The 18,742-nt window shown below is 40.8% G+C and overlaps 1 protein-coding gene across 3 annotated transcripts in view; it reads left to right on the forward strand.

Moving 5' to 3' along the window:
* The window catches only part of PLD1 (phospholipase D1), a 355,357-nt gene extending 341,595 nt beyond the window's left edge, over positions 1-13,762 (forward strand). For all 3 annotated transcript variants that reach the window (XM_077487973.1, XM_077487974.1, XM_077487972.1), the window contains 3 exons: positions 5,283-5,436; positions 5,749-5,866; positions 9,916-13,762. In XM_077487973.1, the coding sequence (XP_077344099.1) occupies positions 5,283-5,436; positions 5,749-5,866; positions 9,916-10,140 (497 nt within the window). In that variant the 3' untranslated portion in view covers positions 10,141-13,762. The remainder of the gene's footprint in view (positions 1-5,282; positions 5,437-5,748; positions 5,867-9,915) is intronic.
* The last annotated feature ends 4,980 nt before the right edge of the window (positions 13,763-18,742 follow it).

Below are 18,742 nucleotides of genomic sequence, written 5' to 3' on the forward strand. Positions count from 1 at the left end.
GCAAGACCAAAGAGTTGTCGAAGGACGTTGGGGACAAGATTGTAGACCTGCACAAGGCTGGAATGGGCTACAAGACTATCAACAAGAAGCTTGGTGCAAAGTAGACAACTGTTGAAGCGATTATTCCCAAATGGAAGAAATGCACAGTAACCATCAATCGCCCTCGGTCTGGAGTGCCATGCAAGATTTTTCCTCATGGGGTAAGGATGATCATCAGAAAAGTGAAGTATCAGCCCAGAACTACATGGGAGGAGCTAGTGAATGATCTCAAGGCAGTTGGGACCACAGTCACCAAACAAACCATTGGTAGCACAATATACGCCGCCATGGATTGAAATCTTGCAGCTCCCGCAAGGTTTCCCCTTCTCAAGCAGGCACGTGTACAGGCCATTCTGAAGTTTGCCAATCTAAACGATTCAGAGAGGGATTGGGAGAAAGTGCTGTGGTCAGATGAGACCAAAATGTTGCTCTTTACATTAACATGCCTCACTGTGTTTGCAGGAAGACAAATGTGGACTAGGACCATAAGAACATCATCCCTACGATCAAGCACGGAGGTGGAACATACTTTGGGGCTGTTTCTCTGTTAAAGGTACAGGCGGACTGCTGTATTGAGGGGACAGTGGATGGGGCCATGTACAAAATTTTGGATGAGAATCGCCTTCCCTCAGCTTGAACACTGAAGATGGGTCGTGAATGGGTCTTCCAATGTGACAGTGATACAAAACATACCGCCAAGGCAACAAAGGAGTGGCTCAAGGAGAAGCATATGAAGGTCATGGAGGCTGTACATAATGCTTTAAAGCTGCTATCACAATGTATCGGCTGGTCCGTTAGCAGTAAAGCTCTGTTTGTTTAAGCAGCACTTTACCCTTTCTTTAGCCGCTAGCGGGGGTTAAAAGCGCCCCGCCAGCGGCTAAAGAAAGGGTTAAAACCTCCCATGTTTTGTCGCTTTCGGAAATGCTTCCAATTCATTCTAATGGGCAGGGGTGGTGTACTCTGCCCCAAAGATGCTGCTTGCAGGACTTTTTTTCCTGTTCCACAAGCGCACCGCCCCTCCACAGTGTGAAGCACTTGGGCTTTCAGACTGGGGAGGCATAAAAGGCAGTTTTCGGATGCTATTTTTAGCGCTAAAACGCCTGAAAACTGCCTCAGCGTGAAATGTCTAAAGCAAAATGTTTTAAAATTGCCATTTTGTGTTGCTATTTGTTTTATGGACCAGTCTTTAAGTTTGATACAGTTGTGGGTCTGCACTAGAGAATGTGTTGTATACTGGGATTTTTGAATAGTAGCTCACTATATACAGTGAGTATTCAGATTGCTTCACTTTTTCCATATTTGCTTCACTTTTTCCATATTTTGCTATGTTACAGCCTTATTTCATAGTGGATTAACCACTTGACCACTGGGTACTTAAGCACCCTTAATAACCAGACCAAATTTCAGCTTTCGGTGCTCTCACATTTTGAATGACAATTACTCAGTCATGCAACACTGTATCCATATGAATTTTTTTTCTCTTTTTTCACACAAATAGAGCTTTCTTTTGGTGGTATTTAATCACCGCTGGGTTTTTTATTTTTTGTGCTATAAAAGAAAAAAAGACCACAAATTCTGTAAAAAATAAAATCTCAAGGCACTGGGTGAGGAGATACCCGTGGACCAGTGGAGGGTCATCTGGATTCAGGCATCCAAGTCTTCGATATGCACGCTCTACAAAGAAAATATTTATAAAATACTCTACTTCTGGTACATGACCCCTGATGTAATCCACGCCATCCATCCGGCAAGCTCTGATCGCTGCTGGAGATGCCTGGGAGACAGGGGAACATTGTATCACATATACTGGGAATGTCCACTGATAGTACCCTACTGGGAGTCAGTTCGTCAACTCCTGACTCACCTCTTAGAGAGGGACGTCCCCCTCACCCCTAAATTTTTCCTGCTAGGGCTGTCGCCCCTGAAAATCCCGGCCCCACAGGGGAAACTGGTCAGGCACATTCTCACGGCAGCTCGCTGCCTAGTGGCACTGAACTGGAAGCGCCGGACCCCTCCACTGGAGGGAGCACTATATGCTAGGGTTAAGGAGGTAGAGACAATGGAGAAGATGACAGCGAGGATGCAGGACCGCCTGGACGCACACAACCTGATTTGGGAACTGTGGCACTGCCGAGAGGATCCTAGTAATCCAAACCCAGGTATTGGCTGATGTTGGTTGAGCCTTCCATCTCCCCCCCTCCCTCTCTCCCCCCCTCTTTTTTCTTTTCCCCTTTATTTTTCTCTCTCTCCCTCCTTCTTCTACTTTCTTCTTTCATCTATCTCGGTCCATGGGTATCCTCTTGGGACCCATGTGACCGCTTATTATGCCGGCAGGATGATACGTTTGACTGTGATTGCATAGGTTGTATATATATCCTGCGTTGGACAATCTTGCGAAGTGTATACTGGCACATGGTCTGTGGATAGATAGTGACACAGTACTTGAAAAATTAGATGTTACATGTTTTTCCCGATTGAAAGTTTTATATTGTTGATCGAAAGCACTTCAACTGTATGTCGAATATCTTTCAATAAAACGTTATTGATAAAAAAAAAAAAAAATCTCATTTCTTGAGACCCTAACGTGCCATAAAAGTACAAATACCCCCCAAATGACCCCTTTTTGTAAAGAAGACATTCCAGGGTATTTAGTAAGAGGCATGATGCGTTTTTTGAAGTCGTCATTGTTTCCTACAATTCTTAGCAAAATCAAGATTTTTTTTTTCCTTTTTGAGGTATCTCTCATACATCATTTTTATATCTATGGGTATATCTGAACAATAGCTAAAAAACGGGACAAAATTACGCCTTCCCTTGATGATAGTATGCTGAATCATGTAGTTCATCCCAAAAAATACAAAGAAAACATAATCAATGAATCATCAAAATTAATTTGTATATTCACATACCATGAAAAAAACTAAACCACAAACAAAGAAATCTCATAATGTGGGATCGTATCGGCCAATATCTGGCAGATCGGTCAACACATATAGAGACTTATACCATCCTATAATCATAAAAATAAATAAAGATCAAAATCTGTATTTGACCCTTTTTTTTCTGGCTGTCGTTTTCTGCATAGCTAAACCTGCCGTAGGTGCGATTATCCGGCACAACCAGCCTTTTTAAAAGAATTCCAGCAATGGCTGCAATACATTTTCTCACATGACAGGCATACTTAAGATTCCACCTTTATGGATTTTACATGTCTTCTGTATGTTTGTGTGGGTTTCGGTTTAAAAATGTCCACCAAAGATGGCTCTACTATGTGAATATGACTCTGACAGGCATATTGGTCTGTACGTTTTTTTGAGCTGTGTAGTTCAATGTTCACTGTAAAGTGCTAATAAAGAATAAAACAAGCAGTGCAAAACAAATGAATATAACAAAACCTCTAACCAACAAATCAATACTTACAAATTATTATTTTTTTCTGAGAACTACTCTGTACATTTTCTCTCCATCATTCTAGTTTCAACTAGTTACACTTGAAACAATGAAAGTGTCTGTAAACAGTATCTTTCTTTTAAGCACGACTTCATGTCGATTATGTACATTCACCACTGGCAGAGTTGTAGGACCCCTGTGAAGTTGGTGGCATTGCTGTTATTATTCGCTCCCTAGGCATCCTCTGCTAGCCTCCCAATTTTCCTAGTACCTCTTGACCTAGGCTTCCTCTGTGGGGCAGATCTTTGACCATATAACCCTCTGGAAGGAATAACTATCATTATTAAGCACTTTAAGACCAGCTTACAGTGGTCTTACAATTACTGCCAGTAGAGAATCAGTGGGTGTTCAAATGTAGATGGATATAGAGCACATGGAATGGTCAGGCTTATCAGAGAGATGCTATAATTTTAACCGGTTCCCGACCGGTGCACACCGATGTACGTCGGCAGAATAGCACGGGCAGGCATATTGGTGTACAGGTACATCCAATCTTTAATGCCGCCCTGCCATTGCGAGCGCGCTGATTCTGGTTGCGGGTCCCGCGGACTCGATCGCCGCAGGCATACCCGCGATCGTCTCACGGAGCAGCTGCCTAGCAACTAGTGATGCTGATCTCTGCTCCATGTGATTGGTCCGGGGCTGAAGTGGTTAAATGTCCCTTGTAACTTTTTCAGCTATATCCATAGAGGTTATCAATGGATTTTTTAATATACATTTTATCAGTATTTCTATATTTCATTGAGTTGCTGCCATGTGTTCGGCTGATTAGCAATTTGTGTTACCAAGCAATTAAACAGGTGTACCTAATAAAGTGGCCGCTGAGTGTGTGCATATATAGATATACCAGGAGGTGGGACTGTATGTGACGGCGAGCACTGTGTACACTCTGCAATTTAAATGAAAGCAGTTACAGTGATGTCCCCCACTCTGATGATCTGGCCAGCAATCCTCTTCCTCTCTTCCCCTGCACATGGGAAGAGAGGAGCATTGATGGGCACAAGTTGGCTGCATTGTTGGGGACAGGTGAAAGTAGCATTGATGGTTACAGGTAGGCTGCATTGTTGGGCACAGGTGAAGCAGCTTTGATGGTTACAGGTAGGCTGCATTGTTGGCACAAGTGAATCAGTATTGATGGTTACAGGTAGGCTGCATTGTTTGGCACAGGTTAAGCTGTATTGTTGGGCACAGGTGAAGTAGCATTGATGGGCACAGGTGAATCGGCATTGATTGTTGGGCATAGGTGAATCGGCATTGATGGACACAGGCTGCATTGTTTGGCACAGATGAAGCAGCATTGTTGGGGCACAGGAAGGCTGCATTATTTGGCACAGGGGAAGCTGCACTAATGGACACTGATAAAGTTGTTAATATTTTATTTTTATAACTTAATTCTGCATAAAACATTTAAGTGTCATTTCATGAGATAATTTATGAGGGCATGTTTGGGAGGGCATGTTTGGGAGTGGATTTAGGGGTGGGGTAGGGGTTGGGTGGGGCAACTGGTGGCGAGTAACCCTTGAGACCTGGCTAGTAGCTCAGGACTTGAAATTTTGAGCCCTGGATGTGCAGTGTATAAATATCTAGATTTTTCTCTTTATATAGATATATGTAGATAGCTAAAGACTTTTATATATATATATAATCTTAATAGGGATATTGATAGACAAATTACATTTAAATTATTATTGCACACAATTTTTATTGTATGTAGTAACATACCCCAGAATGTTTTCCTGTGTCATTTTTGTTCTTCTAATAAGACCATTCATCATTTTCATACATTGTTTCAGGGTCTGCTAATATTAATGACCGCAGCATGATGGGAAAGCGTGACAGTGAGATGGCAGTGATTATACAGGACACAGAAATGGTTCCTTCAGTCATGGATGGCAAGGATTACCAAGCTGGAAAATTTGCTCTGTCACTTCGCATGCATTGTTTCGGGTAGGCCAAGTCTAACTGAACTTTCTATAAGTCTGCAAAGGTTATGACACTGTCACTGTGTTAGCAAACAACTCTTGGCGCAAGACTTTTATTGATGAACTGTCACTTGCAACCATATTTATTAAAATGGTCTTCCTCTAAAAAAAAAAGTGTATATGCTGACCCACGTATTATGTATGCTGCCTACAGTATACTGACATATTGAAAAATATACCAGAAGTGTGTGCGTTTTGAATGTAAGCCATTTATAATATGGAACCTAGTGTCAGAAGAGGCTTGTGTACTTACTACTTAAGTCATTTTCTATTCTAGGCTGATTCTTGGTTGTCTCAATGATCCCTCTACGAACATCCAGGATCCAGTTAGCGAAAGATTCTTCAAAGAGGTTTGGGTGGCCACAAGTGCACGCAACACAACCATTTTTGATAAGGTCAATATTTTTTCCGATTGTGTTATTTTCTTAATTGTGATTAAACTCTAAATTATCTACACATGTATTGTTTCTGTTTTGGATCTTGTAGGAAGTGGTTAAAATTCATATCAGTTATTTTTTGTCTGTAACCTATTGGATGAGATTGTACCTCTCTTCCTGTACCAGGCACACAATAGGAAGTGAAAGGAAATCTCTTTAAAGTTAGACCGTTGTCGCAGGAATAAGTGTCCCCTCACTTCCTGTTCCAGTTTTTTCATCAGATTTTTCATCACAAGTTTTAGATAGACTTTGGGAAACATGTAACTTTTAGTTTTCAAGATGGGTGTTACAGAAGAGCTTTAGGATGCACTAATTACATCCAGTCTGTCCTCTTAACAAATCCCCGTGCATTTTTACAACTTGCATTGTATCAAAACACTAAGCCCTCCTTTCCCACTGGTTCAACTTGTCGTTGACAGTTCCAAATCAAATGACAAGACATACTCCATTTCCGGCAATTAAACTGTTCATATGGCTGCAACTCAGGTCATTGATTATAAAAAAAGGTTCCTACACTATTTTTTGATGATTTCATTGCAACTTGCATAGACTTCTGTTAAGTTAAGTTGCAAGCCACAATGAAATGAAATTGGCAGTGCATATCGCACTGATGTGTGTCTTTAAAATTGCACTGTAGTATCGTGAATTTGAAGCCGCACCAGCATGAACCAGGGCTTAGAGTAATGGTAATCCCAAAACTGTAACCGTCCTTGAGATGCAGAAAACTCTAAACAGTGCATGGCTCCCTCTTCTCCTCTGCATGTCACTGTAGGCAGCTCTGGGTAATACTAACATAGGTAAAACTTGGCATCCATTTAGTTTCACAAATGTTTGTATTAGGTTTTTTAAATGATAAACTATGTACAGTAGCACATGGGTATAAAAGTACACCAATCGAAGGGTGATGTAAAAGTTGCCTGACAGTACCAGAATGCAAACATAGAGGCAATTTAAAACATGTCTCCAAAGGTTGTGCAGTTATGTGTCAAAGTGGGAAACCAGAAAGCTACAAATCCTGTGGGGATTCCTTAATGGCAAGGTCATAAACTGCCCTTATAAAGAAGGAAAGAGGTGAATGAATTTGCTCATGGTTCAGACACTTAAAGACTAGAAGAGAAAAGAGGAAGGAAAAAAAGAAGGGAACAAGAAAAAAGGAGCACAAAAGAAAAAAATTGTGACTTGGGAAGGGAAAAGAACAATGAGAGCATTCCCATTTTAGGCCCAACCAAGCAGCACCATACAGTGGATATAAAAAGTCTACATACATCTATTAAAATTTCAGGTTCCTGCAATGTACAAAAATGGGACCTTAGGACCTTCCGGGGCCTATCCCTCCTCTTCGTTATAACTAAAAAAATGTGAGTTGCGGTCATATTGGTCCACTGACCCAATTCACCATATGCCCGTGTTCTCTGCCTCCATGGCCAGGACACGATACGAGAAGATCTTGCGGTTCATGCATTTCAATGACAATGAACTATGTCATCCTCGGGGTGACCCTGAATACAGAAGAAATCATCGCATCCCTTCTGTTTCCAGATGGTGCTGTGGCCCAACTCCCAAATCCAAATGCAGTGAGCTGGCTGCATGAGAGGTATTTTCAGCATGTCCTACCTGGTACCCCTACCCAAAGAAATCCCCAAAGATGTTGTGTCTGTAGAAAGCAGACCTTCTGTCCTGACCAACCTGGTCTTTGCATCGGTGACTGTTTTGAACACTACCACACACTAGTGTAGTATTTGCGTAGGGTACAGCATTGCACAGTCCTAGGCACACTTACACAGGGTTTTCAAAAGATGAGATGAAATAGTTGCAGTCTTATTTTTCTTCTCTCTATTATTCTCTCTCTTATGTTCACTCTCTATTGTCCTATATCTATTGTTCTCTATTGTTCCTGTATTTTAGAACTGAACATTTTTACTATGTTTTATTGTATTTGCTTTGCAGGTATGGTATGTCTTATGCTGCATACACACGACCGGACTTTCCGGCAGACTGTCTTCCCGACTGACTTTTCAGCGGCGTTCCGATGGACTTCCAAACAAACGGACTTGGCCACACACAAATGGACTAAGTCCATTCAAAAGTCTGTTCATTTTTAACGTAATGACGTAAGACTGGACTAAAAAAAGGAAGTTCAATAGCCTGCAGCCAATAGCTTCCGTTGCGTCATATTTGGTCCATCGGACCAGCATACAGACTAATGGTTTTCCCGATAGGAATTGAGTCCATCAGACAGATTTCTAGGTCCGTCAGATGTTTAAAATGAATATGGAAAAAAAAAAAAAAAAGAAAAACGATCAGATTAGCTCACAACGATCTAATTGTCTGATGGACTGATTCCGTCGGACCTAGTCTGCCGGAAAGTCCAGTTGTGTGTACACAGCATTACTTTTATGTCTTATGTTTTACTGTTATACTGTAATGTTACTTTGTTTTATTGTTAACCATCATTTGCTTAGCAGGTGTGCCATTTAGCGGCAGCACGGGTTTATTTATTCTGACAGCGACAGCGTTTGCGCCCACGATACATAAAGAAATTTATGTAGTTTGTCCCCACTGCACGTTTGTGCACAATTTTAAAGCATGTTGTGTTTGGTATCCATGTACTCGCAACGATTACACAAAGTTGTCACTAAATGATATATTCAAACATGGCATGGTTATATGTGGAATTACACCCCAATAAAATTCTGCTGCTTCTCCTGAGTAGGGGTATACCACATGTGTAAGACTTTTTAGGAGCCTAGCCGCATACAGGACCCCAAAAACCAAGCAATGCCTTTAGACTTTCTAAAGGCATAAAATTGTGAATTTATGCCTCACTACCTATCACAGTTACAGAGGCCTTGAAATGTCCACATATCACAACCCGCCCCCTCTCCCAAATATGAATCCATTTTTGAAAGTAGACACCCCAAGTTATTTACTAAGAGACATGGTGAGTATTTTGCAGCTCTTATTTATTTTGGAAAATGAAGAAAGGAAAGAAATTTTTTTTCCATCTTCAAAACTTTGTGAGGAAAAGCGAGATCTGCAAGATACTCAACGTGCCTCTCAGCAAATAGCTTGGGGTGTAAACTTTCCAAATAGGGTCATTTGGGGGGGATTTTGTGCTATCTGGGCATTTCATGGCCTCCAAAACTGTGAGTGAGGAGTGAAATCAAAAATGTATGCCCTTAGCCTGAAGGTGGTGATTGGTTTTCGGGGTCCTGTACGTGGTTAGACTGCCAAAAAGTCCCACACGTGGTATCCCCATACCCAGGAGAAGCATCAGAATGTATTTTGGGGTGTAATTCCACATACAACTATGCCATGTTTTGAACAAAATATCATCTAATGACAACTTTGTGTAAAAAAAAAAAAAAATAAATAAATTTTCTCAAAACTCGTGGCAAAATATAAAATATTTCATGGACTCAATATGCCTCTCGGCAAATGGCTTGAAGTGTCTTCTTTCCAAAATTAGGTAATTGGGGGGGGGGGGGGTGTGCTATCTTGACATTTCAAGCGGGTGAGAAGATCCCCTGTCAGAGTGGGGAGTGGGAGGCTCCCAAAAGAGGGGCTATAGTTTTGCAATTCTCATTCAGCAATGAAAGCAACTATTGTGTGACTCAACTGTCATATTCTGATCTAGATGTGACAAAACTGAGCATTACTAAAGCAGTAGCATAGTGGTCACTAATATTTGTGTAGAAAAAAAGCTTGCAACTACTGTGATGGGGTCAGAAAATATTTATGCGCGTAAGCACACAGGGAAATCTTTCTGTATATCCTTGTATTAAAGATAAAGCTCTTCCCCTTTATGACCAGCTTCAGTCGCAGTAGGCCTTTATTTATTGTTTTGTGTATGCTTAAAAGACATGTGCACACTGAAATATTTCATTTCGGAATTTCGCTTTCGTACACAGGATGTACTATTTGATGGATAAAGTAAAATATATTTATTTTTTAAATATATATAATGTATATGCATAGGACTTATCACTTGCATTTTACTATTCCAGGTTTTCAGATGTCTTCCCAGCGATGAAGTGCTCAACTTTTTCCATTTGCCAGAGTTCCTTTCTAAGTCAGCACTGGCCTCGCAGGACCGAACCAAAGCACAGGAAGAGGTACAAAGGATTCGAGGTTTTGTGGTACAGCTGCCCTTCTTGTTCTTGTCTGGAGAAAACCTCTTGCCATCAGTGGGAACTAAAGAGGCCATGGTACCCATGGAAACTTGGACATGAGTTTGTAAATGAAAAACATGGTGAGACTACTATGGCCACAGACTGCATCCAAGAATATGGATTATTATTACACAATGGGGCACTGAAACCTCATCCTAAATCACAAGACCACAAGCTTTGCACACAATCTGGAGCATGGCTTGGCATTTATATACAGTGTCAAATTTGAAGGACTTTAAGTGTACTTAATTTTTCACATCACTATGTGCAATATTCACCTCCCCTTTGTTTAATAAACCCTATTTTTGATAAATAGACTCTTTCATGGTGGGGATTAACTAGCCACATCTGGTCATACTTATTTTATTTACTGTATTTCCCAAATCGCATTATAGTATGATTTGGGGTCAACTTCTATTCAGTGTGAGAACATAGAAATTTATGTGAAATGTCACACATCACATGAGTAAATGGAAAGTATGTTTGACATAAAACAGACCATGCATGTACAGGTCCAGGTACTAACACAAATAGATATTCAGCACCTGAGTTTAATTTTGGGCCACAGATGTAGGCTTTTGGTGCCAAAAATGTAAGTGAAAATGCATTCAAGCATCCCTAGCATTAAATTAACCATTAAATGTCCGATTTTTAAATGCTTTAACTTCTTGTTGCCCATTATCTCATTGGCACACATTAATTTCAGCATGCAACAAACAGTTAAATCTCATGTAGCCCTAACCTTATTCATAACCTCATCCGCAGCAGCGCTCCAATCCCAAACCATTTTTTTTTTTTTTAAATGTACCCTAACATCTAAATCAGCTGTATGAATGAACACTTAACACCTAACCTTGAAATGACGGTCCCAATGCTACACCTGATTTTTACATTTACCCCATGTTTTCTCTACTCTCAAACGAACCCTATCCCACTAACACACAGGCTCTTGTACTAAAACCTCTTACACCATTAATCCATTTCACCTATTAAACCTTAACCTTACCATACCCTTTACCATTAAACTAACACTATCTCAATCTCTTAAACACCCTCCTAGTTGGTACTCACCTTGTTGAAGTCAAAAGTATCACACACATCCTGCAGCCCTAAGATCTTGAAACGCAAATTAAATTATTTTTGGACTCAGGATATACTGAATAAGACAGTCACTGTAGAAGCATCACTACTATACAGTGCATTTGTTGTCTTGTATTGTAAACTACACTAGTCTTTCACCATATGGTGTGATTTTTGGCAGATTAGGCCTCATCTGATTTGTAAATGGCCCATAAATATAAACTCAGGCTTGTAAAGTTACGCAGTGCAAACATGTGCAAAGTCCAATAATGCACAGAAACTAGTGAGATCAATTAAAAGTTTATTGGTTGCTGTGCATTTCTGCACTTTACACATCATTGCTTTCAGCACTGCCTTATTGATGGGTACTCTGTGAGCATGGGCTGTATATAATAGAAGGCTGAATTAAAACCATTTGTGTTGGAGGTATAGCTGAACTACTGTATAACCCTGTGCAGTTATAGTTCAGTCAGTTATAAACACTAAGCTCTCAAGTGACACTGCTGCTAACTGTATTTGGCACCTTGTTCTTCCAAGCAAGGGATAGCTATTGAAGGATAATGCATATATGTGTATATAATTTGTTACTAAGTTTTAAGTTACATTTAATGTCAGCCTGCCTGTGAAAATACGGTAACTTTTGTTCCATGGGACCACTAGCCAAGAAGCAAGCTACCTCCATCTTTTACCATGTAGTTTCAGATGAACTGCTGAGGGGTCCGTTAAAGAAATTTGAGTAATTTCTCTGGGTCTGCCACATTTGCAGCAAATATTCATGGGATTGATGATTTAGCATACAATTTTTTAGGACAAGATTTCAGGGTGTGCCCAACTTCATCAAGGTCCAAGCAGTATTAGTGCATAAAGTTTAGCAGAGTGTTAATAAGACAGTCTTTAAGATGGGAAAAAAAAAGAACAGAAAAACATACACAGCAAAGTTGATTGGGCTTGGATAGCTGGTGAGATAAGGCAGGGAGAGGGCTATGCAGTTGAAGGTGGAGACAAGTCACTGAGGTTAGAGTAGGAAGAATGATAATTCTGTTTGACACAAAAGATCATGGTCTAAATGTGAACCTTCATTTCCTAAATCACTATTCAACATTTTTAGGACTACTTCAAAAGTTATCCTTTCCTGAGTGGTTTTAAAGTTCCCTTTTAAGACCCAAAACATTCAGGTCTCCCATAGTGTGGTCTGGTTGTGGGTAATTTCCCACAGGTGCGAAAGTTGGAAAAGTCTTAAAGATCTGCCTGTTATCAGTTGTTAATCCTGAGCTTATGAAGGGGCCTAAGATGGCAAGAGTGCTAAAGTGTAGTATCTTTGTTCATCTTCAGTTTGGTTCTTGGCTCAGGCTGGACACAAGGCTTCAACTTCTGGTGCTTCGCTCTGCCCATTAACATTCTATTGGCTTCAGAAGCTCTAGGGTGCACAACTGCATGATGGGAGGTTGGGTTTATTCTCTGAAATCCATTTGAAGGCTTGGTAATTGTGCCAAAAGTCATTACTATTCTTTCCTTTCCTGGCATTTTTTAAGACCAGGTCAGGTTCACTTTAAACAGGTCTGTAGTGGGTATAGCTGTGCAGTGACATTAATGTTCTGTAAAAAGGGACCAAAGGGCAGTGATAAATGTTGACCGAAATATGTGCATCATTTAAACAATGTCCCTTGTTTCAATCTAATCCTATTTTTTTTATTCTAATGGAAATGTTTCGGGCAGGTAGTAGTTGGCAGAATCCCAATTCATATTGCCACAGCAATGTGCCGCTTTTTCATGTATAATGGATTGGAATTGATTGAATCTAACTATAGCCAAAAAGATAAATATCATAAAGCAAAAATAAAGTCTTATTGGCTAGGTTTTTCTTTAACGTTCTTTATGTGCAAATATGATATATTGTATAGAATGTTCTACAATCAAGCTTCCTAATGCATAGTATATGAAAGCAATATAATTCCCAATTGTATTTTGTGTGCTGTTATTTCATGTCGTACATTTCCGTCGCTGCTTAAAGAAAATGAATCTTAGTCATACAACTGTTTGCTAATTTGAATTCTTTCATTATGTTCATTGATCGAAACAGCTTGCTTGAAATGATTGTTTTTTTTAAGGCTGTAGTTCTAAGTCATGATTTTATTTTTTAAACTGTGAAAAAAAAAACACCTCCCTATTTAAGAGATTCTAAATTCTGTTAATTTTTCTGGCATTTTTGCTAGAGCTCTCACATACGATAAATAAAATATATTTAAAGGGTATAAATGTTTTTTTATCTTAAATGGTGAAAGAAATGTTAAACTGTAATGAAAAAACATGTAAATGTATTTTATATGAAATGTAATTTAAATCCAGTGTGGATCACTTTCTATGCACTAGCTGAAATGTTGTTTGGGGTGACCGTTTTGAGGAAATACAAATGCTCAAATGTATGAAGAAAGATGCAGTTAAAATAATTTCTATTCCTTCCATGAAGGGTTGTTGGTTGTACTGCTACCTATACTGCATGACTTTGACATCCCTTGATTTTATCTATGCTAGTCACTGTAATTATATTCTATATAATTGTTTAAACAAATGTATTTGTTTTTAATTAAAATATGGCAACCTGTTTGTTTGCTCACTTGCCTTTTAATTATGAATATGTTAAACATGCAAAAGCACAGCACAGCCTCATTCATTAAATCTGTTGCTGAGTTTTATACTTTGCTGCTGTTCCATTCTCATGCAGAATTATGCTGAAGAAATTGAAGCACTTCAGTGGTCAACATCCAGAATTAGAGTAAATCCAGTGGCTCTTGTGTCCCAGTCCAAACAGGTTCTAATTCCAATTACAGTGTGAAGCACAAGCCTCATAAAGTAAACAAAAGTCTTCCTTTACTCCCCCTGAGTAACTCCCCTTTCACCTGCAGACAGGGCTGTCAATGCAGAAAGCAGTGGGTAAGACTAGGTGTGTCCAGCTGCTGATAGATCAGCTACAGACCTGTGCATGAGCAGTAACCATGCTTATAGCCAAATCCCCTGCATCATCTTCTTAATTCCACTGAAGAACAAGCATACACAGCCTACATGAGGGTAACACTGTTCTTCAAAAGTGCAGCAGTGATTTCACCCCATCTGAGGAAGCAGCATGAAGTGGACTTCACTAGCAGACCCCTTTAGACCCCTTTCACACTGGGGCCGTGGCCACGTTCGCAGTAAAGTGGCTCTCGTTAAACTGCACACTTTGGCCGCTAGCAGGATGCTTTTAACCCCAAAAAAGGGTTTAAAATCTCCCACCTTGCAGTGCTTCCAAAGCTTTGGAAGCACTAAATACATCACTCTTAACACGCCCCAAAGATGCTGCATGCAGGACTTTTTGGAATGTCCCGCAAGCGCACCACCCGAGTGTGAAAAGTCACACTTGAATGAATGGGGGGTAGTTTTCAAGTGCTTAGCTAAGGCTATTTCCAGCGCTAAAGCGTCTGAAAACCATCCCAGTGTGAAAGGGGTCTTAGTCCTAATGATGGGTTTGGATAATAACACAAAAGCTGCAGAGACATTGCCTATATAGCTCCTCTCACTCCCATAAAGCCCAATGTTTTTGCTGGGGTCCTTAAGCGATGTCTTCTCTCTTGACAAGATTTGTTTTTTTGTTTTTTTTTCCCCCTTTTCTTGATGATTTATGGCTTAGTTTGGTTGCTCCATTGTCACTGCAGCTGTCTTTCAGCAGATTTTCAGATTAGTTGTCTCCTAGGCTGAGCCTTTGGGACCGTACCCAGACCCCCACCTAGAAGAAGATGCAAGGCCAACCTGTAATCTTGCTTCGGGCACTGGATTTGTCCATGGTTGTTCACCTTGGCATGTAGTGTATTGCCTTGTTCACCACAGATGATCTACTGGTCCAAGGCAGTGGCCCATCAGCCAGCGTAGCCGTGTCCCTGAAGGCCACTTTGGAGGTATGACCATAAAGGAGAGAAAAGTCAGGATGGTGGTGGTCTCTAACATCTTGCTCAGATTGATGTTATCTGCTGTGATACGTTTGAACATAGTTTTACCTTTTCCTGATCCCTAGCATGCTTTTTCTCTGAATTCTTTGTGGCTGGTTTCATAGCATGGGCTGCAACACTTTTTTTTCAGCCATGGAGCAGGAGCACCATCTGTTTGAATTTTGCACCCTTTTCAACCAATCTCTAGCATGGGCCTGCCATTGCGCCTGCACATTCTGTCTCCCTGGCCTTACTGCCCATGGGTCTGCCTTTTTTTTTTCTTTGACACATTTTCTCCAGTTGGCAATGTATCCTGGCACTCTCAGCACAGCAAGCAGCCCTTGAACACTTCCTGGGTCTCAGCAGCCTACAATGCTTGGCACAGGTGGCCTGACCCTTTCCCCTCCACAGCAGTGAAAAGAGATCCTGTTCCCTTTATAGCAGGTTAAACAGAACAGTGCTTGTGCTGTCTAACCTGTCCCTCTCTCAGCTGTAAAAAATAAAAAATAAAAACCTGGTTGATCCTGCATGTTCCTGTGTTGACCTTATGCAAACTGCTCATGGTAATCATGGCTGCTGATCCCTGATTACAGTAGTCGGTTTACATGCCTCCGTCATTCCACTGCTCTCCTCTCTCTCCTTCCCTCCATGTCCGCTCCTGTGTGTGTTTGTGTGTGTGTGCTGCCCCTCCCTTCTCCTCCCCCTGCTATTAATAGTAAAGTTAAATAAATATCATTGCCAGCCCCTCTACTTTATTAAGCCATCCTAAACTATGTAAATGTTAGTGTAAAAAGATGCCTCTAACTACCTTATCTCCGATCCGTTCTGGCCAGACCGGTCACGTGACCTCTGGCTGCTCTCCTCCTCTGATCTAAAGGCTACAGCGGGAGGGGCTGAGTGGACAACACAGTGGTCATTTGACCTCCCCGGCTGACATCGGAGGGGATCTTGGCCCCTTCCGCTGTAGATCTTAGAATGAAGGAGAAGAGCGGGCAGAGATCATGTGATTGGCCAGAAAAGATCAGATATTTAGAGGCATCCTTTTACACTAACCCTTACAAAGTGTAGGGTGGCTGCATAAAACAGAGGGACTGGCAGTGTTTTTTTTTTTTAACTTTACTACCAGTTTAATGTTGTGGGAAGGGGGAGCCTTCTGCTGAAATCTTGCCAAGGATTGATACATTTGCTGCCCTTTTTGCAGCGGTGCACAGGCCCTGCCATTTTTTGCCTTAACAATACTTGATTCCTGTGTAGAATGTTTCCATCTTCAAATGCTTAGAAACTCTTTTTAAGGCCTTGTTTTCTCTGGTGGGTTCCACCACAAACCTGTCGTTAGGTCCATGGCTGCCTGTGACCCAGACACTATTTTAACAATTTCTTCTGTTCACTAATTGGAGCTTTTGCCTCTAGCCTTACACCACTGCATAGACTGATTAGCAGATATGCTTTTGCCCAATATCCGGGATGAGCCCGCTTTCTATTTGTATGGGAAGGACCCACTGGCTAAAATGTTGGTCAGCAGAACTCCTGTGCAAGCAGTGTTTCTAGGCGATGCCCTTCAAGTGAGAATGCCTGTTTGGTACCTCTTGGACAAATGCTTCAAGGAAATCGCTGCGAGTCAGAGTGCTCTCCTTCCCCAGAGTAAGAAGGCTCACCTTTCTGCAGTATATTGGTACAGGATAAAGAACCTGAAGAAAAAAATACACTAGGACAATGTGTAAGAAAAAAAAAATGTAACCACTTAAGGACTGCCCCACGTACATATACTGCAGCAGGGAGGTTCTTAACAACTTCAGCTTTGGAAGATTTGGCTGCTCAATGACCAGGCCATTTTTTTCGATATGGCACTGCGTGGCTTTAAGTGAAAATTGCACGGTTGTGCAACGATGGCCCCAAATAATTTTTTTTTTCCCACAAATAGAGCGTTCTTTTGGTGGTATTTTATCTCCTCTGTGGTTTTTATTTTTTGCGCCATAAACAAAAGTAGAGCAACAATTTTGAAAAAAACACTTTCTTTTACTTTTTGCCATAATAAATATCCCACTTTAAAAAAAAAATATATTTTTCCTCAGTTTAGGCCAATTTGTCATCTTCTACATATTTTTGGTAAAAAAATGCAATAATTGCACTTTTCACGCATTTTTTGAGACCATTGACAATTATGCAGTGATCAGTGCTATAAAAATGCACTGATTACTGTATAAATGTCACTGGCAGGGAAGGGGTTAACTGTATTCCCATTGTAGGGGGAAGGGATTGACTAGGGGAGGAGAGAGAGAGATCGATGTTCATACTTGGTATGAACACACAGTCTGTCTCCTCTCCCCTGAGAGGACCAGGATTTGTTTACACAGCGTGCCTCCTACAGCATCTTAAAGGGCTGATGTACAGTTACAGCGGTTCGCCCGGGGGAGCTAACTTGCCGCAGTATAACTGCGGCGGCCGGTCAGGAACCGGTCAAGTGCAAAATCATGTACCTGTATGCAATTTCTCTTTGGCTCTGGGGCGTGCACACTGCCGAAGCTCCACTGTGATTGCCTATGAAAACGAGGCAGACTGCCGTTCTGTGAGGGAGGAAAAGGGAGATCTTGAGTTTCTAAGCAGAAACACGGATCTCTGTTTTCCTCCAGTCACAGCATTCTCCCTACAGTTAGAAAGCACTCCCTAGGAGTACACTTAAACCTTTGATCACCCCTGATAACCCTTTCCTTGCCAGTGTCATTTATACAGTGACTGTGATTTTTTATTTTTTTTTTGTTAAGCAGTAATCACTGTATTTTTGTCACTGGTCCTCAAAAGGTGCCAGATTTGTTCGCCACAATGTCTCAGTCCCGCTAAACATCACTGCCATTACTAGTAAAAAAATAAAATAAAAAGTCCTTAAGTTCTATCCCATAGTTTGTAGACGCAATAACTTTTGCGAAAAACAATGTATGCTTATTGGGATTTTTTTTTTTACTAAAAACATGTAGCAGAATACATATTGGCCTAAATTGATTTTTAATTAAGCATTCTACAGCAGCTCATGAGCATTCAAAGCAATAATGAGATATGCTAAGTTATCAGCATGAAATTTAAAGCAAGCAAAACATTGTAACAATTCGCATGAATGTAGCAACAAGCTGACACAAGCTAGGCAAAAAACACAATGTAAAAATAAATGCAGCCTGCTGTCAAGATTGGAAGTTAATAATTCAGGTAGTGCTCTGTGGCTGCTGCTAAACAGTCCAAAATGCAGTTAAAGTGGTTGCAAAGTCACCTCAATTATATTCTTCTTTTAGCCTCTCTGTTTTGGACATACAATGTAGCGTTCTAATTAGAAAACAAAAACACAAATACCCTTTTTTTTTTTTTTCTTCCCACAGCTCTGCTGTGTGGTCACATGTCCTCTCTCTGCTCTCCTTCCTGATCAAAGGAGTACAGTGGGAGGTGCTGAGATTCACTTAACTTTGCAGATTTAATGACAAACCAATCTTCCTCGGTCAGTATCCATTCCTGTTCCATGGAAGTAAATGGTTCCTGTAGAAAGTCCTGCTTAAACCCCTGCAGGTAATAGCTTTCCCAAAGCCACATTTAAAGCCAGGCATGCCGGCCATGTACAGGCAATTGCACCACTCCAAATC

The sequence above is a fragment of the Lithobates pipiens genome, unplaced genomic scaffold (genome assembly GCF_037356315.1).
Source record: "Lithobates pipiens isolate NorthernLeopardFrog02 unplaced genomic scaffold, aLitPip1_a1.2 Scaffold_18, whole genome shotgun sequence".
In the NCBI taxonomy this organism is placed as follows: Eukaryota; Metazoa; Chordata; class Amphibia; order Anura; family Ranidae; genus Lithobates; species Lithobates pipiens.